General features: G+C 47.3%; 5 protein-coding genes across 5 annotated transcripts; 2 read left to right on the top strand and 3 right to left on the bottom strand.

Moving 5' to 3' along the window:
• Positions 1–876: 876 nt before the first annotated feature.
• V1513DRAFT_429193 (uncharacterized protein) lies at positions 877–2,649 on the bottom strand (the record flags this gene model as incomplete). Its single annotated transcript, XM_066896313.1, has 2 exons — positions 877–1,249; positions 1,295–2,649. The coding sequence occupies 2 exons, from the start codon at positions 2,647–2,649 to the stop codon at positions 877–879; spliced, it is 1,728 nt and encodes a 575-aa protein (XP_066756293.1).
• A 2,591-nt stretch (positions 2,650–5,240) lies between these two features.
• Positions 5,241–6,178, top strand: V1513DRAFT_456358 (dienelactone hydrolase; the record flags this gene model as incomplete). Its single annotated transcript, XM_066899565.1, has 3 exons — positions 5,241–5,484; positions 5,544–6,085; positions 6,149–6,178. The coding sequence occupies 3 exons, from the start codon at positions 5,241–5,243 to the stop codon at positions 6,176–6,178; spliced, it is 816 nt and encodes a 271-aa protein (XP_066756292.1).
• A 559-nt stretch (positions 6,179–6,737) lies between these two features.
• Positions 6,738–9,713, bottom strand: V1513DRAFT_373486 (uncharacterized protein; the record flags this gene model as incomplete). Its single annotated transcript, XM_066894815.1, has 3 exons — positions 6,738–9,095; positions 9,145–9,300; positions 9,357–9,713. 3 exons carry the CDS (start codon positions 9,711–9,713, stop codon positions 6,738–6,740), a joined length of 2,871 nt encoding a protein of 956 aa, XP_066756291.1.
• A 3,432-nt stretch (positions 9,714–13,145) lies between these two features.
• Positions 13,146–16,659, top strand: V1513DRAFT_436656 (uncharacterized protein). The gene is made up of 2 exons (XM_066896813.1): positions 13,146–15,982; positions 16,031–16,659. The coding sequence occupies exons 1-2, from the start codon at positions 13,273–13,275 to the stop codon at positions 16,249–16,251; spliced, it is 2,931 nt and encodes a 976-aa protein (XP_066756290.1). The 5' UTR covers positions 13,146–13,272; the 3' UTR covers positions 16,252–16,659.
• On the bottom strand, positions 16,509–18,266 carry V1513DRAFT_109722 (uncharacterized protein). The gene is made up of 2 exons (XM_066894121.1): positions 17,096–18,266; positions 16,509–17,041 (listed from the first exon to the last, which is right to left on the bottom strand). Exons 1-2 carry the CDS (start codon positions 18,144–18,146, stop codon positions 16,998–17,000), a joined length of 1,095 nt encoding a protein of 364 aa, XP_066756289.1. The 5' UTR covers positions 18,147–18,266; the 3' UTR covers positions 16,509–16,997.
• Positions 18,267–18,268: the final 2 nt, after the last annotated feature.

Raw genomic sequence — 18,268 nt, 5'->3', positions numbered from 1 at the left:
AGGGCATGTCTGTCACTGTATCCTGCCGTTAAGGAACTTTTTTGACGATGAGAATACTTAGTGAACTTGCTTGCAATCAAAAATATTCTTTTGTTTTCTATTAGACGACGGAAATAATTCGTAATAATAAACTGGCTTTTCATCCCTCGAATCAGAGACACAATTTTGGATGGCAGCCCTGGTTTGGAAAGCTCTGCCACCATCAACGATTCGCTGGACCTGTTGTAGAAATTGGATTGCCGGTTTTTGCTGCCTTTTCATTGCGAGTGGCCTCCGGACTGCAAGGGAGGACCTGGTAGGCTCTGCATTTCGGGATCCCTGCTGATGTAGCACCAATCTTGTTTTTCCGATGGTTGGCGTTGCTTTCTTTGGGTCTCTTCCTGTGCCGGTAGAGCTCTGATTTCCATCGTTGTCAATTAACAAAAATATAGTGACTGTTCAAAAAAAAAAAAAACGAAAATTGTCAATCCTACGCCTTAAATGCTATAACTATCTCGTTTCGTTGCAAAACTGTCGCGAACGATAAACCGAGCTCACTTGGCACAATTTGGGTTTGGTTAGGGAGGATTTATCCAAGATTACTAGGACAATTTTATCAAACTTATCTAAAACGAGAACGCGTTACTGAAGGGGCTTGAACTTCAATATTCTATAATCCAATTAAGGCTAACAATAATAATACACAGCATGGCAAAACTAGTCTACACAAAAGAAACTTGGAAATACAAAGACGTAAATGTACAGCAACACAAATATTCTCTTCACAATCTACAACGGTATATGATACAGAAGCACCGTGAACTGAGCAATATAAACAAATTGCGTATAAAATGAGCGACCAAAATCGACGGAGATATATATATATATTGGTTGGCTTTATCGGTTAGCCAACCGTGATATACTTTTCTTTTTCTTGAGCATACTTTTGAATCGAGCTGCTCCAGCAGAGCAGTTGACTTCCGCCAGTCGACGAGCTTTGGCTTCGTCTTCCATCCGCTTCTTCTCCAATTTTCTGTTCAACCGCGAGTCTGGCTTCTCGTGAACTAATTTCTCATGTCGATTGCGGGAGTCCTTACGCGGAAACTTTTTCGGGCACCATGAGTATGAGCAAGAGTACATGGAACCTGCGTGCTGGTGCTTTATATGTCGGTTACATTCGTTGCGATTAGGGAAGCCAACTCGCGACCAAGGACACGACGTTTCAGAACACTTGAATGGTCTATCGACGCCTTCTGCTTCGATATGATTACTACACCTGTTAGTTATAGTCTTAATGGAAAGAATTTCTACATACTAGAACTGCTCCATGGTGTTAAATTTCTCCGGACAGTGGTTGCACCGATACACACCCTTCTTACTCCGCGCCATTTTGTCTTCCATGCTCTCATCATCGTCCTCATCCGCTTCCTGAGAATCATCGTCGTCAATGCCTTCTTCTTCAGAATACTGTTCCGCATTCCACTGGGTATTAGGAACGGACGGTAATGCAAGCGTAGGAAGAAAGTCATGTAGAGCTCCCGGATCAACGAAATCTCCATGATATGACATAGTCTGTAAAGAGTGTGAGACACCCGGATCCATGAATTGCCTCGCGCTTCTACGTCGTGGAATTCCACAAGGCCGGCGGCTAACTGGTTCCGTGTACTCCTCGTCGTCGTCGTCTTCGTCTTCGTCCTCTTCAGACAAGGAGTTAGATGATTGCGAGGTAGTAGTTAGTGGCGATGCACTCTCTTCGGATTCATAACATTTCCCGCTATTTCCATGACTAGCATCCGTTGATTCCGGCCGAGTAATCCTGAAGGACGACTTCGGAGGCAGCTCACTCGCTTGGAGAGCTGAACAGGAACCAGGACCTCCGGCCGCGCCACGCCGAGAATTGCGGGACGTAATGGTGGAATACATATCGGCAATGTTTAATTCTATCGCCGAGTGTTCGCCTAATATTGGCGCTGACGGTGGTGCTGGCGGGTAGTCTGCCTGAGTAGTAGAGATATCCCCGACATCGGATGTCGTCTTTGAGGAGAGTTGGCTGTGAGTAGAACTCGTGTATCCCTGCGCCATGGTAAAATTTGCCCATTTTGCGCCTAATGATGACGAATGAGCTGCAGGTTCTACTGGCAATTGCGGAAGATCTAGCGGAGAGACTGAAGTTGTCGAGGCGGGGGACAAAGGTGAAGTTGGACATTGACGAGGCTGCGATAGCGACTCAGAGCGGTGTGAGTTGAAGATCGAGTCCTGGTACTGTTGCGCGAGAAAGTATTCGGGGACCATGCCCATTACACTAATGCCGCCGGTATCATAGTTGGCATGGTTGCCTATAGCCAGATATGGAAACGAGTCCAGCATGGGGTCACCGGTCGCTGGAGGAGGGTTTGCTGCAGGAGAAAAGAAGAGTTCTGATCTCCGACGCTCAGACATAATAGTTTGGGGAAGATATGTATATTCCGGCATTGCTGATGTCGCATCGAAGTCGGACGACTGTGTGAGCGATGCGAAAGCAGCAGACCATGTGAAGTCCAAAGAAGATCGACGCCGCGAGTTAGTAAAGGCAGGGACGGTATGGGGAGGATTAACGTAGACCGGTCGCGTAGGGAGAGTATGTGAGTGATAGAAATGTCGTGACGGAGACGAAGACGCAGATGCAGACATTGTGGTGAGAGCCGACATAGCGCACATCTGAGGAGCAACAAAAGTCGTTGAGAGATGGCAGCCGGGGAACAGGGCAACGACAGAATATTTATCCCGCTAGTTTGTCCGCTGTACGTTGACTGTCTCTCCCTGACTGTCTCGGTGTACCCCGATCGCGAGCATTAAAAGTCACAGTCACACCCAAGTCAGCAGTCAGTCGGGCTATCGCTGCATTCGTCCCGCGAAGTTGCATATTCAGAGGCGGGTGCGCACTGCAATCCAGAGCGTTGGATACTCCCCGCAAAGATTACCTTGGTGCCACGGACACAGTACCTTTACAGAGTAATACCGATGAGCCGTTACCGTAAGTGGATATTGCAGGCGACAAGTGGACCAGGGAGGCGGTTGCGGGGAAAACAGGCTAGTAAGAATCAGGCGTTAGGGTTTCACGTGGAGTGGTCCGACGCCCTTGTTTAGTGCTGGCCTAGCCTGATACGGCTTAGTGTAAGTAGTAAGCGAAGGTCTGGCTGCGCACGCGGCAGCCACGTCTCCCACGTGCACTTACTCCCCTGGCCGCATCCACTCTGGATATTCGAGGATAATTAATGCACTCCTCGCTTGCCTTTGGCACCATTAGGCATTGCTGTCGCGGCAAAATAGCAGTGTTCTACTAATGCTTGATTGTTGTTGGAGCAGTAGGTTGTGGTGGAGACATCCTGTCATATGAGCAATGCTGCACTTCCTACATAGACGGGGGCGTGGAAAGGGAGGTGTTAGATTGAGATCATCCAGTCCACTGCGCCTAGTAGTACACAACTCAGGGCCCACACGCTACAAATTTTCGCGGCACGGATACACTTTTGGGTGTAAATGTCGATTGTACCGATAAAGTTCTTCTTTTACGGGACCACTCAAGGGGAGACTTGTTTTCCAACCAAGTAATTCCCCTCTGCGCTGCGCCACGTTCACAAATAATTTCGTCTCGGGTTGCTGCCTTCTAGAATAGTAATCAAGGCGGCTCGGAGTTTAGAATATGGGCCGAAATCTGTATATGTGAGGGTCTTAAATTAAAGGGGGCGCGCCGTTGATATGTCACAGGGGCACGATATCTACGTTGATTTGTGTTTGGCGGACTATCCGGCAATTCACACGTCATGGAGGAGAGAACGTAAATTTCCTTTAACGCATATTGGCAGACCTCTTTCACCCCTTCCAGAATCCGGTGACTGCGACCACACCACACTCCGCGCCAATTGTACCGCTGACATGTTCCCCACTTTCCGACACCTGCATACACGCCAACATGTTTATTGTCAGTAATCTATATATCGGTTTACAGTTTTTCCGTTCCGAACACGACGCGACCGTACCTACTGTCTCAGAATCTTCCATTATCAGTTCAACTGATATATTATTTGTGACAAAACTGTGTATATTATCAATCTCACTCATGTAATAACTGTGCCCCTTATTCGGGGAATCCGTTGAATCAGATCATGCCACTCTATACTTGTCACCTCAATGCCGTTCCTCACACTCTCGCTTTCGTAATGTCACCCGCAGTTGATCCTGCCTAGAGCCTTCGTCCTGGTTTGCTCCTCAAACACAGCAATGTGAGACCTCTCTCGAGCTTCAGCTCTTCCCTCCCCTCTCCGGGTCGATTAATGTCCGTCGCAGTAGTAGCATGTCTTAAAAAATGTGCACAATGACCCCCTTCGGCTGATTACAGTATCAAATTACAGACCTGCTGGACTCATCTGGTCCATTAGAACTGAGATATCTGAAACTGAAGATTACTACTGCACCCTCACACCTTTCCAATTTGGGATGGTCGAAATAAGCAGCCCCACCCTTTTCATCTCAATTATTCCTTGTTTGGAATACTTGCATATACCTGCACGCAATGTGTTCATTTTCGTAAAAATCCATCAAACGAGTGCGCCTCCTAATTTGTCAATTTTCCAGAACTTGTGCTCGGGCTAGTTTCGCACATTTGCAAGCATGTGCACACCCACTGGCATCATATGTCTTCTCGCTGCTATTTTTATCCAACCTTTGTCTCGGAATATCAGTCTGCACTACTTTGCTTCCACAAACAGAAGTATTGTGTTGCCAGCGCACATAATTAATAAAGGTTGAACGTCATTCTGCAATGTGATAACGCACAATGTTACTTTGGTTCTTGATCGGACCCAAAATCAGATTCACCGTCAACATAGTGAAAAGAATGCTCTGAAGCCGACGGTAGCATGTGACGGGGTGTGGTGTCAAGCCGGGAAGACTTGCACAGCAAGAGCTTAGGTAAAACCATCAACTATGTTGACGCATCATGATTAGATAATCTTGAGCAAAGCGATGGATTCTGATGGGAATGGTGAGTGTAATCATGGGAAAGCTCAAATCGATGGGACATAATATTTGTTCACCTACATACAAATGCGTCAAGTACCCAAACCCATGAATAACGGTTCTATGGCAGATAGCCGCGCCATGATCGCTGACGTCCGCTCCGCCCTATACTTGGCACATTTAGCCAGTACTTCAGTAGTTCATATTTTTTCTTGTCGACTACTTTCAGCCTGACGGCAAATATATATTTCCAACGAAATAAAATGGCTTCAGTTCTTCCTTGCAAAGACTGTATCAGTGGTACGATCCACAAGGGCCAGCCGCTAGGCACTGATACAAAACTGTTTGGCCGGTCGGTCTACATTTCACCTGTTCCAGAACGGCCAAAGGGTACAATCGTGTATATCACAGATATTTTCGGTTGGACGCTACCAAATGCACGATTACTTGCAGATGCCTATGCGAAGGAGGGAGGATTTAAAGTTATCGTTCCAGACTTCTTTCCTTGTAGGTTTGCAGTAATTGAAACTCTCAACGAATGCCAGCTAACTACATTCCACAATCAGTTCAGCCAATACCTTTGTCGTCAATTGATGCTTTTGCGCCAGTAAATGAGACCGCTGTGCCTTCGTTCCTCACAGGTTTGTCGCAGAAATTGTCAGCGTACCCACCAATTATTTGGTTCCTCTACCGTGCGCGAGCTTCAGTCACGACAAAACTTATTGCAAAATTCCTCGAGGACTTGAAATCTTCCGAGCCAGACTTAAGTATCTTCACGGTTGGGTTCTGTTGGGGAGGACGATACTCACTTATCATGGGTACCGACAAAGTAAAGAAAGGGACCGTTAATGCGGTAGCCGCAATGCACCCTAGTTTAATGAGCATTCCTTCGGATATAGAGGGCACTATTGTACCTGTCAGTGTTGGCGCTGGTACAAACGATACTCTTACTCCGGCGTCGTTCATGAAGAAGCTGGAGGAATTGTATCTTAAGCAGGCGGTCGAGCTGGAAATCAAATCTTATGAGGACATGATTCACGGATTTGCTGTAAGGGGCGACATCGAGAAGGAGGATGTGGCTAAAGCTATGCAAGACGCGCAGAAGCAGGTATGTATAGTTTGGTTGTTGTCTATATGCCGTATTGCGTAATGGTCATTTACTGATTTTCAGGTACTGGACTGGTTCACGAAGCACTTGTGATACCTGGTAAGCGACTACTGCAGAAACATTGGGTTGCCAATCTTTTGTTTGGGTTTTGTGGAACGCCATTTTTCTGTTCAAAATTGCCTGATGAACAAGGGTTTTGAAATTGCACAGTGGTAATGTAGCACTGTATGCGTAGAGTAATCTGAACGAATATTTATATAAACCGGTACATAATCGCTGCAAACCGTCGGTTGCTACATCTTAAGATCCTCAAGTTTGCAGGCTAAAAATGGCAATGGCGCAAGGTCTTTGTGTCCTGGTCAAGGCGTACAGCATGTCCACTGTATCTTTACTCATCCCGATCGTACAACTAAAGCCTTGTCGTAATCAGCTGGACCACGTTCCAACATGTTGTTGTGACAGCCCTTGCTTTTAGAGCAATTTCACGTCCATCGTCCTTCGCTGTGTTGCCCCTGCTCTCGCTGTCGGTATCAAGCGCGTGTTAACTGTGTCTTTGCCGATATTTCGGTGGGGGAGTATAGAAGCTGGATCCCGACGACTCGTACTCCATTATAAGTATCTTTATCATAATATATTTATTGATAAATTGTCTCTACATTTCCTGTGGCAAGTCTGGAGTACTTCCATAATACGTCGTCTGATCTCCAGGACGTAATGGCGACCCGTGTCTATTATCTATCAGCATTCCTTCTCCTTTTGGTGTACTTGTCGCCATCGGCCCTGACCGGTGTCTCGTTTTAGTCTTAGCGCGAACTTCCTTGTCGTCATCATCTTCAAAGTCATCTAAGTCATGTCCATCTGCTTTATCCATAATTTCCAAATCTATCCTGGCAATGGGAGTACTTGCCGACGATGTAGAGCCAGCTGTACTCCCGGTAGACGGAATGTCTGTGCCGACAAGGTGAACCAACTTAATGTCCGGTCGCAATTGTCCGTTGGCGAACATTTCTTCCTGATTCATCCCACGTCCACGCATTTCCGTCGTCAATGCCAGGTCTCCAGTGGCAGTAATGCGACGACTCTGCTTCACCGATTGAGGAACCATCTTGTGACTACTCGCACCAGGTGCTAAGCTTATCCGCTCACGTCTCGTGGCTTCGTGATCTCGATTCGTCGTGTCAGCAAATACTCGACTGCTCTGTGCCGCAGATGCCGATTTGTGAGACTCATTTCTTGTCGTTATTGGTACCTGCTCTGGCCTGCGAGTCCCCATCAACGAAAAACAGTCCATATCATCGTCCTCTACTTCCGGAGGTCTGTTTGACGAGGAATTGGGCATTGGCGCTGCTGGCGTGCCTGCCATTTCAATATTAGATGCCATCACACCAATCAATTTCTTGCTAATAGCCTGAACTCGGGCCAGTTCCCGATTTTGTCGTTCCTCATTCTCTGCCATCTGGCTTATCCGCGTCTTTAGCTGTTTGATTCTTGTAGAAGTCTGTTGCTTCAAGTTTTTTAACTTCATTTGGTACAGTTCTACTTCCCGAACCAGTTCACTAACTGACTCGTCGGATTGCGCCTTGGTCCGGGAAATTTCTTGTTTTAGATCATTAAGCGCACTCAGATGCTCCTGCTGTGAAATTTTATCTCGTTCCTCATGCATGTGTTCAAGTTCGGACATCTGCGCTCGGAATTCCTGCTCCCTAATTGCGAGCTGTGCAGGATACGCTTCGGAAAGCTCTGTGACACGACTCGACTGATCTCCCAACTGCTGTATCAGATCGGTATTATGGATGTGCAGTTTTTCGACTTCTCTCTGTAGCTGCGAAATTGTATCTCGTGCCAATTCAGCACGCTTTTCTAGGTCGAACATGTTCTCAGCTTGTGAATCAAGCTTAATTTGCATTTCAGACATGTTCTTGTCAAGTTCGCTGATACGAGTCCTTGCCTCTGCATTCTCCGCCTCCAATTCACGGCTAATTGCCTCAAATTTGTCTGCTTTCAACTGCCTTTCTTGGACCATAGCCTCAGCGTGGTCCAGTTTGTCGTGGAGGTCGGACACTTTAATCATATGGTTCTCCTCTTCTTTGTTTAGCTTCTTGTGAAACTCTGATTTATCCCGGCTATATCTCACTTGAGCTTCACTCACAACCCGCGCGATCTCCGTTCTCAAACTCTCATTGTCAGACAATAGCAGTGCACACCGCTCGTCTCTGTCCCTCAGGTCTCCGGTCAAGTCCACGAATTTGCCGTTTAACTCTTTCATATTTGCTTCACGCTCTTTTAGAACTTCTTGACTATCTTGCAAACCGCGTTCGAGCAGCTCATTTTCCTTTTTGAGACCGGAGACACGATCTTCGAGTTGTCGCAGAGGTGCTTCGACTTGCTCACATCGTCGTTCGAGATCTCGGCATAAGTGCGATACAAAAGCTATCACAGATTCGTGCTGTCGCGTTGCGTCTTGTGTGAGCTCTGAGAGCAAACGTGCACGCCAGTCGGTTAATGCTGACGATGGGCATGCCAGAGACGATGTGGCTGGATGTTGTGCAAGAGCTGCGCCAGAGGGTGTGCTCGAGGGTTCTCGACTCGACACCGACGCGAATATCGACAGAACTTTATCGTGCATCTCGCGAACCATCTGCTGATTGGGAAGTCCGGTTGTCGAAGAAGTGTATACCAACAAAGGCAAAACCGCGAGCTTGTACTTGAACTTCGTCATATCCGCAGCCAATGAAGACGAAAAATGCCGTGAATCCACAGCTGGCGGCGAATTTTCGAGTCCTCGATAATAAGCTTGAGCTTTGGTGTGGCTAAAATAAGTTGCCAGTAAATCTCTGTATTGCATTTGAATTGGATCATCCGATGGTAGAGTTAAAACTTCGAGTATTGAATCAATCCAATGTTGGTATGTTGCAAGGCGCTGTGCTGAGGTCGCGCGTGGTTCCGGAGAGTGAGTACCAAGAAGATACGCTGATTTTATATATCTTTCAAAATTTGCTGGCGGATTACACTACGGGAGGATTAGACAAAAAAAATCGACTTGTAAATTGAACAATTACCGTCTTAACGTAAGCCCAGGCTCTATCAGCAATCATCGGGCAGTCGACATCATCCAATGTTTCGCTGAGTGCTTTATCAATCTGGGTTTCGATTAAATTCGCCATGTCGTTGATATCGGGCACAATTGATTGCAGGAGTGCAAAGAATTCCAAAATCTGGATCTCTTATTAGACAACCATTTGAGGCAAAGAGCAAACCAGAGGGGCCATACACCATTGACTATCCGCACGTCAATATCTCGCGCGACGCATTTCTCCACAACCTTCTTGATCAACCGTACACACACCTTGCCGGTTATCCACTGCCTTAGATCTTGGACATTGACCCGATTTGCAATATCTTTTGCAAGCGTAACAAGTAGAGCATGTTTTTTTATCTCTTCTTCTCGCTTGACTGCGTCGGAGATTTCGACAATGCCAGCAGATGCAGCGGCAACTACTATATCACCTGCTAGACGGAGGACCTTGAGACACTTGGTTCCGCTAAAGAGATCAGTTGCGTCAGCCGCCTCTGCTATGGGGTCTGATGCGGTTAGACGAGCAATACACGCCAGTGAAAGGAGGAGCATTGAGGTGTCATTATTTGAGAGGGACGTGCCAAGAACTGAGTGTAAAGCATAATGCTGTGCTGATGGCAGGCGAGTGAGAAAATGGGCGTGACCGTGTGAAAGAAGAGTGTATAGATTGACCAAGGTGAATATGGTGGTAGATTTGATTCTAGGTGCATGATTGTCAGCGCCAACTATTTATCAAGCTGAAAAATGTACATTCTAAAAACGCACAGTTGCGGCACGACGTGGTCTATTATGAACGTCGCGAGCGATGAAGGGACCAGAATCGTAGACGGCAAGTCATGTGAGAGCAAGGCAAAGCAAATTTGCGAATACTACCAATAATACTAGTATGCGCAAGACTAAAACTTTGGATCGCAGTGTAAATACCTTTTCGTAATCCCGGTCACTAGCTATTGCTAGTTTCAAGTACTTGTTCAAGAGAGCCGAGTTTATTGACAGAACCTCGTCTCTGAGCTCCTTTGTGCGACCTGCGGAACGATATCTAAAGTTAGGATTTCTACTATATGGCAGCTCTTCGTTTACTTGAGGCACTTACAGCATATGGTGAGAACGTCCAAAGCGTCCGTGTCATACTCTAAGGAGGAAATAATCTGTTGCACCAACTTCGTGCGACAACACTTGTGCACAATAGCCCACTGCGTTATCAGCTTCTCTGGTGCTGATCGTAGCTTTTCTAATGTAGATGCTAGAATAGGTGGATAACAGGCCGCAGTGATAAGGCTGAACTGAGCCTCAAGTTCGCAGTAACTTGTTACTTTCATTTGCTTCTCGTTGTTAGTAGCCGTTGGTGACCAATCCATTATTCAAACGTCGGTCACATAATCTGTGCGAAAACAAAGTAGATGCAACGTTCGAAAGGCGTTAACTTTTTGGCACTTTGGCAAGTAAACAAACCGTCGACGCATCTGGTACTCGGTCACGTGATTTGGCGTTGTGAGGAAATTTAACAGCGAGTGGTATTAGCTAGCTAGATATGTCACCTCGGTTTTGCGTTTCATGACTCGAATCATAAGTAAGCCTGCTGCAATCTAATATGATGCAGCCTCTATATTCAGAAGGGGTACTATGTTAACTCGATTGATCCTGGACTAAGGACTATTACTTTGTCCATATCCATGCCATGAATCAATCTCAAACCGCGTATTGCACGCACTGAGCCATCAACAAGCACCGATGAAATAATTTCGGGTCTGCAAAGTTATCTTACTCAATACTAACAGATTAGGAGCCTCCAATCGGGGGTCAGTGAAGCGACAATATGCCTAGTCACGTGCGATCACGTACTCCGAAAAAATGGATTTCAGGGTTTAATACATTTTTTGGAGGACCACTGAAGAGTTTTTCTATTACATGCCTTCTAGTAATTGGATCGACTGTACTGGCACATATCATACTAGCGCGACTTCTATATCATGAATCGGATTGTCAGTAGTGGCTGAGCGCAATTCGGAAGCAAGAAGATGCCAGGATGAAGACGTCACCAAGGGCAAGGGCAAGGTTAAGCAGAGTGAGAGGCGAATGATGCAGTGGCTTCGTGGCGTGCGTGTGGCTTGCGCGTGGCGTGCGCCTGTGCTGCTAGTTCAAACTTGTACTGCTCAGTTGCGGGCTGCGGATTGCCGGAGAACAGCCGACGAAGTAGCTAATAAATTAGCAGGCCACATGATTGACCGATACTGATGGCTACGCGTAACGCTCAGCAAATATACCGAGTTACTCGCTCTGCAGGGTCGCCCCCCCCAAATTGTATGGTCCACACCTGCATCCCTCATGTAGAGTTATATATATAATCTAAGTGCGATCCCGCAGCTGCTGCTAATATATCATACTGCGCTCTATCAGATCCTCGCCTGGCGCGCTCCATACTTCTCTTTTAAATTCAATCACAATTCGGCTTCAACATGACCTGGGCACTTGTACACCGTAGTGACGACTCATACTACTCGCGGCACGATCTTTATGAGTGCTACAATGTGCGTTTCAATCCCGAGCCCCGCTCATTTATCGCAACCAGTACGCATGTTCCAGCCTTTTCATACCGCATGAATCGCGCCGAACGTGACGCCCTTCGCCAGAAATCCCAGGAGCAGGCCGAGCTGCAAGTTTCCAACGAGCCACGGCGACAGCTCGAACAGGAACAGAACCTGAACCAGTCAGTTATTGCCGTTGATGATGCTCAACCCACCGACGTTGACAAGAATACATCGAAGAAGACTCGACGCATAACGTCTTCGGCTTCCACAGCTGGTTTTTACAGTCGCAGCTTGTTCTTATGCCGTGGTTAAGGGCTAAGGGAAGGAATGCGGATACGGGTGAAAATGGCGGACTTACGACACACGCGGCTTTTTAGATATGGTCGGTGGTGTTGAGCCTGAGGGGTCAAGGCCTGAAGATCTGTGCCCGACGGTGCATCCGACATGATGATTCAAATGTTCATACGTACAGCAGGGGTGTCCTTGATGGGAAAATTTTAATGCTTGAGATTGCCTTCGTTATTATTATGATTTCATAGGCATGTTTTTCGCATTGTGTTTTTCAGCTTGGCAAATTCGACCTGCTCATACATTTTGCCATTTCTTGTAAATGCACACCATTTCCTAGTTTATGCATTATGAATTTACTAGTGATCATTTTTATTATAATTTATAACGAATGCTTTTCACTGGCCGGGCTGGCTAGCGGATCAAGTCGCGAAATGATCTTTTTGATGTAGCTCGTGTGCGGTTCTTAACGCTGACGTCATCTCTCAGGCACTAAGGCGGGGTACAGCCATTGTGCGGTTTGAAGGTACGACAATAAGACCATAAGTTTTGCGTACTCGCTCCCTTGGTATCATACATAATTGTGCATAATTGAGTATATGTAGCGGGAAATTCTGAAGAAGTGTCCTGCACATATGCAATCGATAACTAGGCTATGATGATTGCCTATGGACATTGGCCGCACAAGCGGGAAAGCTGAATAAGACAGAATCTGAGAAGTACGACAGCTAAGATATACGCTACAGCCCTCATCTGGGCATTTAGATCACTGTGGAGGGTTTTGCACATCTATTTATAAGATTGGAAAGCAGAAGATTTGCACATATTAACTTGCGCTGCTCTAATAGAACCTGAGCGGTTCTTAGTGTTTCCGTTTTCGGCAGGGTCGAATTGTGGGAGTCCGCGCCACCAGAGCAATGCGATTCCTACTGCCCAAACATATTCCACCACAAACCAATACCATAAAATAGAAGAACTTGGATAGAAATCTCAAAAAATCCGTAATAGTAATGTTGCCACAAAAGATCGTATATACCGATATCTTTTCTTTTCCGTTCGCTAGTTTGCAATTCTTCCTACTAAGTTAAGTCGGCTGGCTGGGCGATCGTCACTTCGCCTGCGGCGTTCTAACTTCCCAACCCTGAAACTAGCCACTTTAGACTATCAACTCAGGCTTGATAGCTGCCCGCCATTATCCTCTTGCCAGACCGACTAGCCTTTCCTTACTGACTGCTACGATTTCCAGTGCAATTAATAGTAAAGCGAGCACTCGAGGCCGCCGCCACAATCCCGCGATGCCCATCAAATCGAAGCGCGCGTCCGCGTCCGACAATGTCCTTCAACGGATCTACGAGGAAGCCTACCGCACATTTGTGGACGCCATGTTTGAGGACGGCCGTGGAAACGGGGCCGCTGCGCTAGATGGATGGCTAAACACTCTTGAACTGATCGAGAACGAGCACTCAAAGATCGTGGCGTGTCCGCAGGTCTCGTCGCTGGATATTACGCTCTATGCTCGAATAGTCGACATTGAGCGCCAATCGAAGGACAGAGTGTATTCGTATGCGGCAGCATTCGCTGAGGATACATTGACTTCGACAGAGTTGAAAACAGTTTATGAACAGCTGCGAGCCGATCGGCGGAAAATGCAGAAAGAAGAACCCCTGCAGAAGCAGCAACAGAAGACGCCCAAGCAGACGGCACGAGGCAAAAAGCAGATGATGAGGCCGGATGGTCCCTTACGGTCACTATCAGCAGGTGCAACGGTATCCAACTCGGCAGATACCCTTCGGTCACAGAGTCCGCCGAAGAAGTCGATGCTTATGACTTTGAGGGGTCCGAAGAGCTCCAAGAAGGACAATCACACGATATCTTCAACCACCAAGAACAGTCTCGCAGTTCCAGCAACGACGGCTGCAAATCTAGCTTGGACGTCGTCCTCTGGAGTAAGTGGGAACGCATCTAGACGCAGTTCGGAAAATAAGGACAATGAAGAATATCTATTGCGTACTGCGTTTAAGAATTTTTCTTCATCGTCGCTGCCCTCCGTCCCCTCGACGTCAACAGCAGCTGTCGCTACTGTGGCAGCCACATCGGTAAATGCTGTTCCAGATCCACGACGAAATTTGTCAACGGGCTCGCTACTTGACGATGAACAGCAGCCGCCGTTAATATCTTTGTCGCCGGCTCGCACCCCCCAAAAGTTGAGCCCTGAATTTGTGCCACACTGGCACCAAGGTGTACAACGTCGAAGTCCCCCATCGTCTCGGTCTCCTTCACCCACGATGTCACAGCCAAGTACGGGGACTAACGTATATGGGCGTCAGCCATCGGCATGTCCGACAGCAAGTCTGCCGGGTATGCCACAGAGAACAGTCAACGAGCAGCCGAAGCTGACGACTGCTCAGACTATGAATACTGTCGCAGATGCTGATGCAATGAAGGCAGAGCCTCTCCCAGGTTTTCCACTTCAGCAGAGCTCTTTATTGGACCCGCACCAAATGACAACTATAAAGCCGAGCAAGTTTGTGAGGCGCAAAATTCCGTCTGGCAACTTAGCGATAAGACCACCCAACGAACCTCTCGTATCACTACCTGCGTTGCCAACTACACTGACAGCTCCTCCGCCGCCGCCTCTGCCACCACCGTCCCCGCCTCCGCCCCCTTCGAGAGCCAATGCCGAACATCCACGGAGCGCGGTGGCGCCATTTGGATCACCACCCAGTGCACCGTCTTCAGACATGTTGTCACCGTCTGCCCCCATATCCATGCCCATTCCTGAGTCCCTTACTCTCCCACCATCGACTTTCCCTTATCCACAGTCAGCAACAAAATCGCCAGGTCGGCTATCGCCTAAGCGGACTCTCCGGGATCCGCAGCCAACGAAGCATCGACAAGGCTCAGCGAGAACAAGTCCTACTCCTACAGGCATTACTGCTACTGGTAAGCCGCTTACCGCCGCGTTAGCTGCAACAGCGAAGGAAGAAAAGAAGGACAAGGAACGCAAGCCGCATCAGCCCTACGGTCTGACATCCAGCATATCGAGTCAATCCGACATCGGTAACCGCATTCCACGTAGGATGTCACCAACGCATGCCTCAGCTGCGAAGACCAAAGCACCAATAGTTTCGCCTCAACCGCAGCGACGGCAACGACAAGCACTTGTTCCGGCAACAAGTTCCCCAAATGCAAACGTTACAACGCCTGGTGGTCCGTTGCCGCCGCTGATGCCGGATACACCTAATCCTGAACACCAGGCGTGGAATAATCGTGTGAACGCGGCAGTCAAGAACATTACTGGGGTCGAGGAAACAGCTGCGCGTCAAATTCTTAACGAAATTATAGTGAAAGGCGACGAAGTTCACTGGGATGATATCGCGGGTTTAGAGCAGGCTAAGACGAGCTTGAAGGAAACAGTAGTTTACCCGTTTTTGCGTCCGGATTTGTTCAAAGGACTTCGCGAACCAGCGAGAGGTATGCTACTCTTTGGGCCACCTGGGACAGGCAAAACTATGCTTGCGCGCGCAGTAGCGACGGAGTCGCAGAGTACTTTCTTCGCCATTTCTGCGTCATCGCTGACGTCGAAATATCTCGGCGAGAGTGAAAAACTCGTGCGTGCATTATTTGCACTTGCGCGTGCGTTGGCTCCATCGATTATATTTGTGGACGAGATTGATTCATTGTTGTCTTCCCGAAGCGATACAGGTGAACACGAAGCGTCGCGAAGGATTAAAACCGAGTTCCTCGTTAAATGGAGTGATCTTGCGCATGCCGCTGCAGGCAAGGAACATAAAGACGGCGATGACGCTCAACGGGTGTTAGTTCTCGCGGCGACAAATCTGCCGTGGGCGATAGATGAAGCTGCCAGGAGACGGTTTGTTAGGAGACAGTATATACCATTGCCCGAACCTGAGACCCGTACGAAGCAGATTGAAACCTTGTTGAAATACCAAGTGCATGACTTGAGTGAGGCAGAAATAAGAAAGTTGGTAGCATTGACTGATGGTATGTTTCCGTATCTAGTGTGGCTGCATTGGTGCTAATGAGATACAGGCTTCTCGGGATCAGACATCACTGCAGTCGCGAAAGACGCTGCAATGGGACCGCTTCGCGCTCTCGGCGAAGCACTTTTATCTACCCCTCGGGACCAAATTCGGCCAGTAAAATTCATTGATTTCGAAGCCAGTTTGAAGAACATCAGGCCTAGCGTTTCAAAGGAAGGCTTAAAGGCGTTTGAAGAATGGGCATTGAAATATGGTAGTTCGGGTGCATAGATATATCTATTGTATCTCTCGCCCGCACTGCGACTATTTTGTTCTCTTTTTTTTGGGGTGTGCGTTTTGAGTATTATACCAGGCTCGCCGCACGTTAGTGTTTGATACGTAATATTTTATTCGATGCTGCATTTTCTATGTCGGAAGTTGTATATATTCAATGGTTTGTTTCCTCATCAAGGCGATTAGTTCGTTGCCTTGCCTGTATATAGTTTATATATTTTTCTATATCTCTCTATAGTTCATAACTGTACAGCAACAGGATGGGAAATACATGCTAGGCGCAGCTACATATTAAGGAGTTTTTACCGGGGAACATCGATCCAGTTGACTTGTGTGACAAGCTCGAATTATTTGCGACACCTCCAAATCGTTAACTCAATCGAGACAATAACATTCAAATTACAATCATAAAATTTTCAGACATTAATAATTTTCTGTAAAAAGAATGATCCTAAAGTCTCTTGAGAAACGCTAAAACGAAGTTAACTCCCGTCCATAAAAAAAAACTTGCCCAGCCTTATCCATTATTATTAACAACAACAGCTACAAAATGCAAATACATCATAGGGAATTCCCACGTTTATGCGAAGGAAATCTACTAATAGGCGATCTTCATTTCTAACAATTTTATGTTCCACCAGAATGACACGATGTTCTAAGATATTCAACTGAAACTGGCTTTAGTTTTGATACAATGCCTTGAAAACTTCCTTGATGCAACGGCCGAAATAGAGAAGATGAACTTATGCGGCCTTTGATCTTGCACTGGTGTCGACTAATTCAGTACCTACGTCCAATGTCTTAGTATACATACAAGGTTAATGAAGGAAATGCTACATACCAAAGACAACGTCCCAAAACTTGCTAGTGACGCCAAATCCTAACTCGTAGTTCTTGTAGTGATGTTCGAGATGGTAGCTCTTGAGCTCTTTCAAATATGGCGGCAAGTTAGCGTGGTGGAGGAAGTAGTGAGTGAGGTCATAGCAGATGTATCCGAAGATACCACCACAGAAAATAGCCATGGCAATGTGGTATGGAAACAAGAAGTGTGCGAGACGATAGAAGGGTGTCGCGAGAATCAGAAACAACGCTGGAGGCATGACAAGCCGGAGTTTGTCCATGGGGAGGTAGTGGTGAACCCCATGGAGAAGGAAGTGCAGGGTGATAGCGATGCGATGGTCGGGGAGGCGATCATCCATGTGAAAAAGCATGCGATGCATAATGTACTCGACAAAAGTCCAGATGAAAATACCAACACACCAAAGAGGGACGAGCGCCCAAATTGACAAGCCACGGCTGGCAAGATACGTGCCATAGGAGACACAGGGCAGCCAGATGATAGGGATAACGTACCATGGAGTCTTGGAGAGCGGCTCGAGAATGTTTCCGAACAGAGGAGCCGAGCCATTACCGTAGTGTCGCGGGCGATGAACTTGCTGAAGATAAAATTTCTTTGGAAAATTGTTCCAGAAAACCTGCATGAGCAGAGGCTTCCTGAGATCCAAAAAGCTATGGGATTTGTAGTCCTGGTCGAAGTCTGTGGTAATGGAGAGGTCCTCCTCAGAGCCGACGCCGGTGAGGCTGGATGCATCCTTGTCGATTCCGGGTGTCATAGCTCTACCCTCTTCCTCAGGGGTAGCCAGGAGGCCGATCAGGTAATCGTCGAGAATCTCGTAGGCTGATTCTGAATGCTCATGGGAAATAATGTCGCCCATGATGTCGGTCACGTCCTTGCCAGCATAGTCGAGAATCAGTTCAGCACCACCAGGATGTTCATTGAGAAAAGAAGTGACATCGTAGACTTTCCGGTGATGCAGAGTTACGTATGCCGACTTCTTATTGTTGTGAGCCTCCAATTCCGCTGACGTGATTAAAGCAAGAGTAGGACCCATAGCTTAAGACGCGACCAGAGCAAGAGGAAAGAGACGGGAACACTTGTGGTGCGACCAACTGTCGACAGAATGTGGTTGATTAAACCGCTTTTGTACAGCCGACTGTCTGTTCTATGGACTCT

Source organism: Lipomyces chichibuensis (genome assembly GCF_038497645.1).
Source record: "Lipomyces chichibuensis strain CBS 12929 unplaced genomic scaffold V1513scaffold_2, whole genome shotgun sequence".
Lineage (NCBI taxonomy): Eukaryota > Fungi > Ascomycota > Lipomycetes > Lipomycetales > Lipomycetaceae > Lipomyces > Lipomyces chichibuensis.
The sequence above is the reverse complement of the archived record's forward strand: the minus strand, read 5'-3'. Positions and strand labels throughout refer to the sequence as shown.

What these genes read in the sequence shown, in the direction of transcription:
- V1513DRAFT_109722 (XM_066894121.1), bottom strand. Translation starts at nt 18,146, where the DNA reads ATGGGTCCTACTCTTGCTTTAATCACGTCAGCGGAATTGGAGGCTCAC. An exon ending in GTTTTGGGACGTTGTCTTTG is followed by an intron (nt 17,042 to 17,095) that starts GTATGTAGCATT and finishes CATTGGACGTAG; the next exon opens with GTACTGAATTAGTCGACACC.
- V1513DRAFT_436656 (XM_066896813.1), top strand. Translation starts at nt 13,273, where the DNA reads ATGCCCATCAAATCGAAGCGCGCGTCCGCGTCCGACAATGTCCTTCAA. An exon ending in GTTGGTAGCATTGACTGATG is followed by an intron (nt 15,983 to 16,030) that starts GTATGTTTCCGT and finishes AATGAGATACAG; the next exon opens with GCTTCTCGGGATCAGACATC.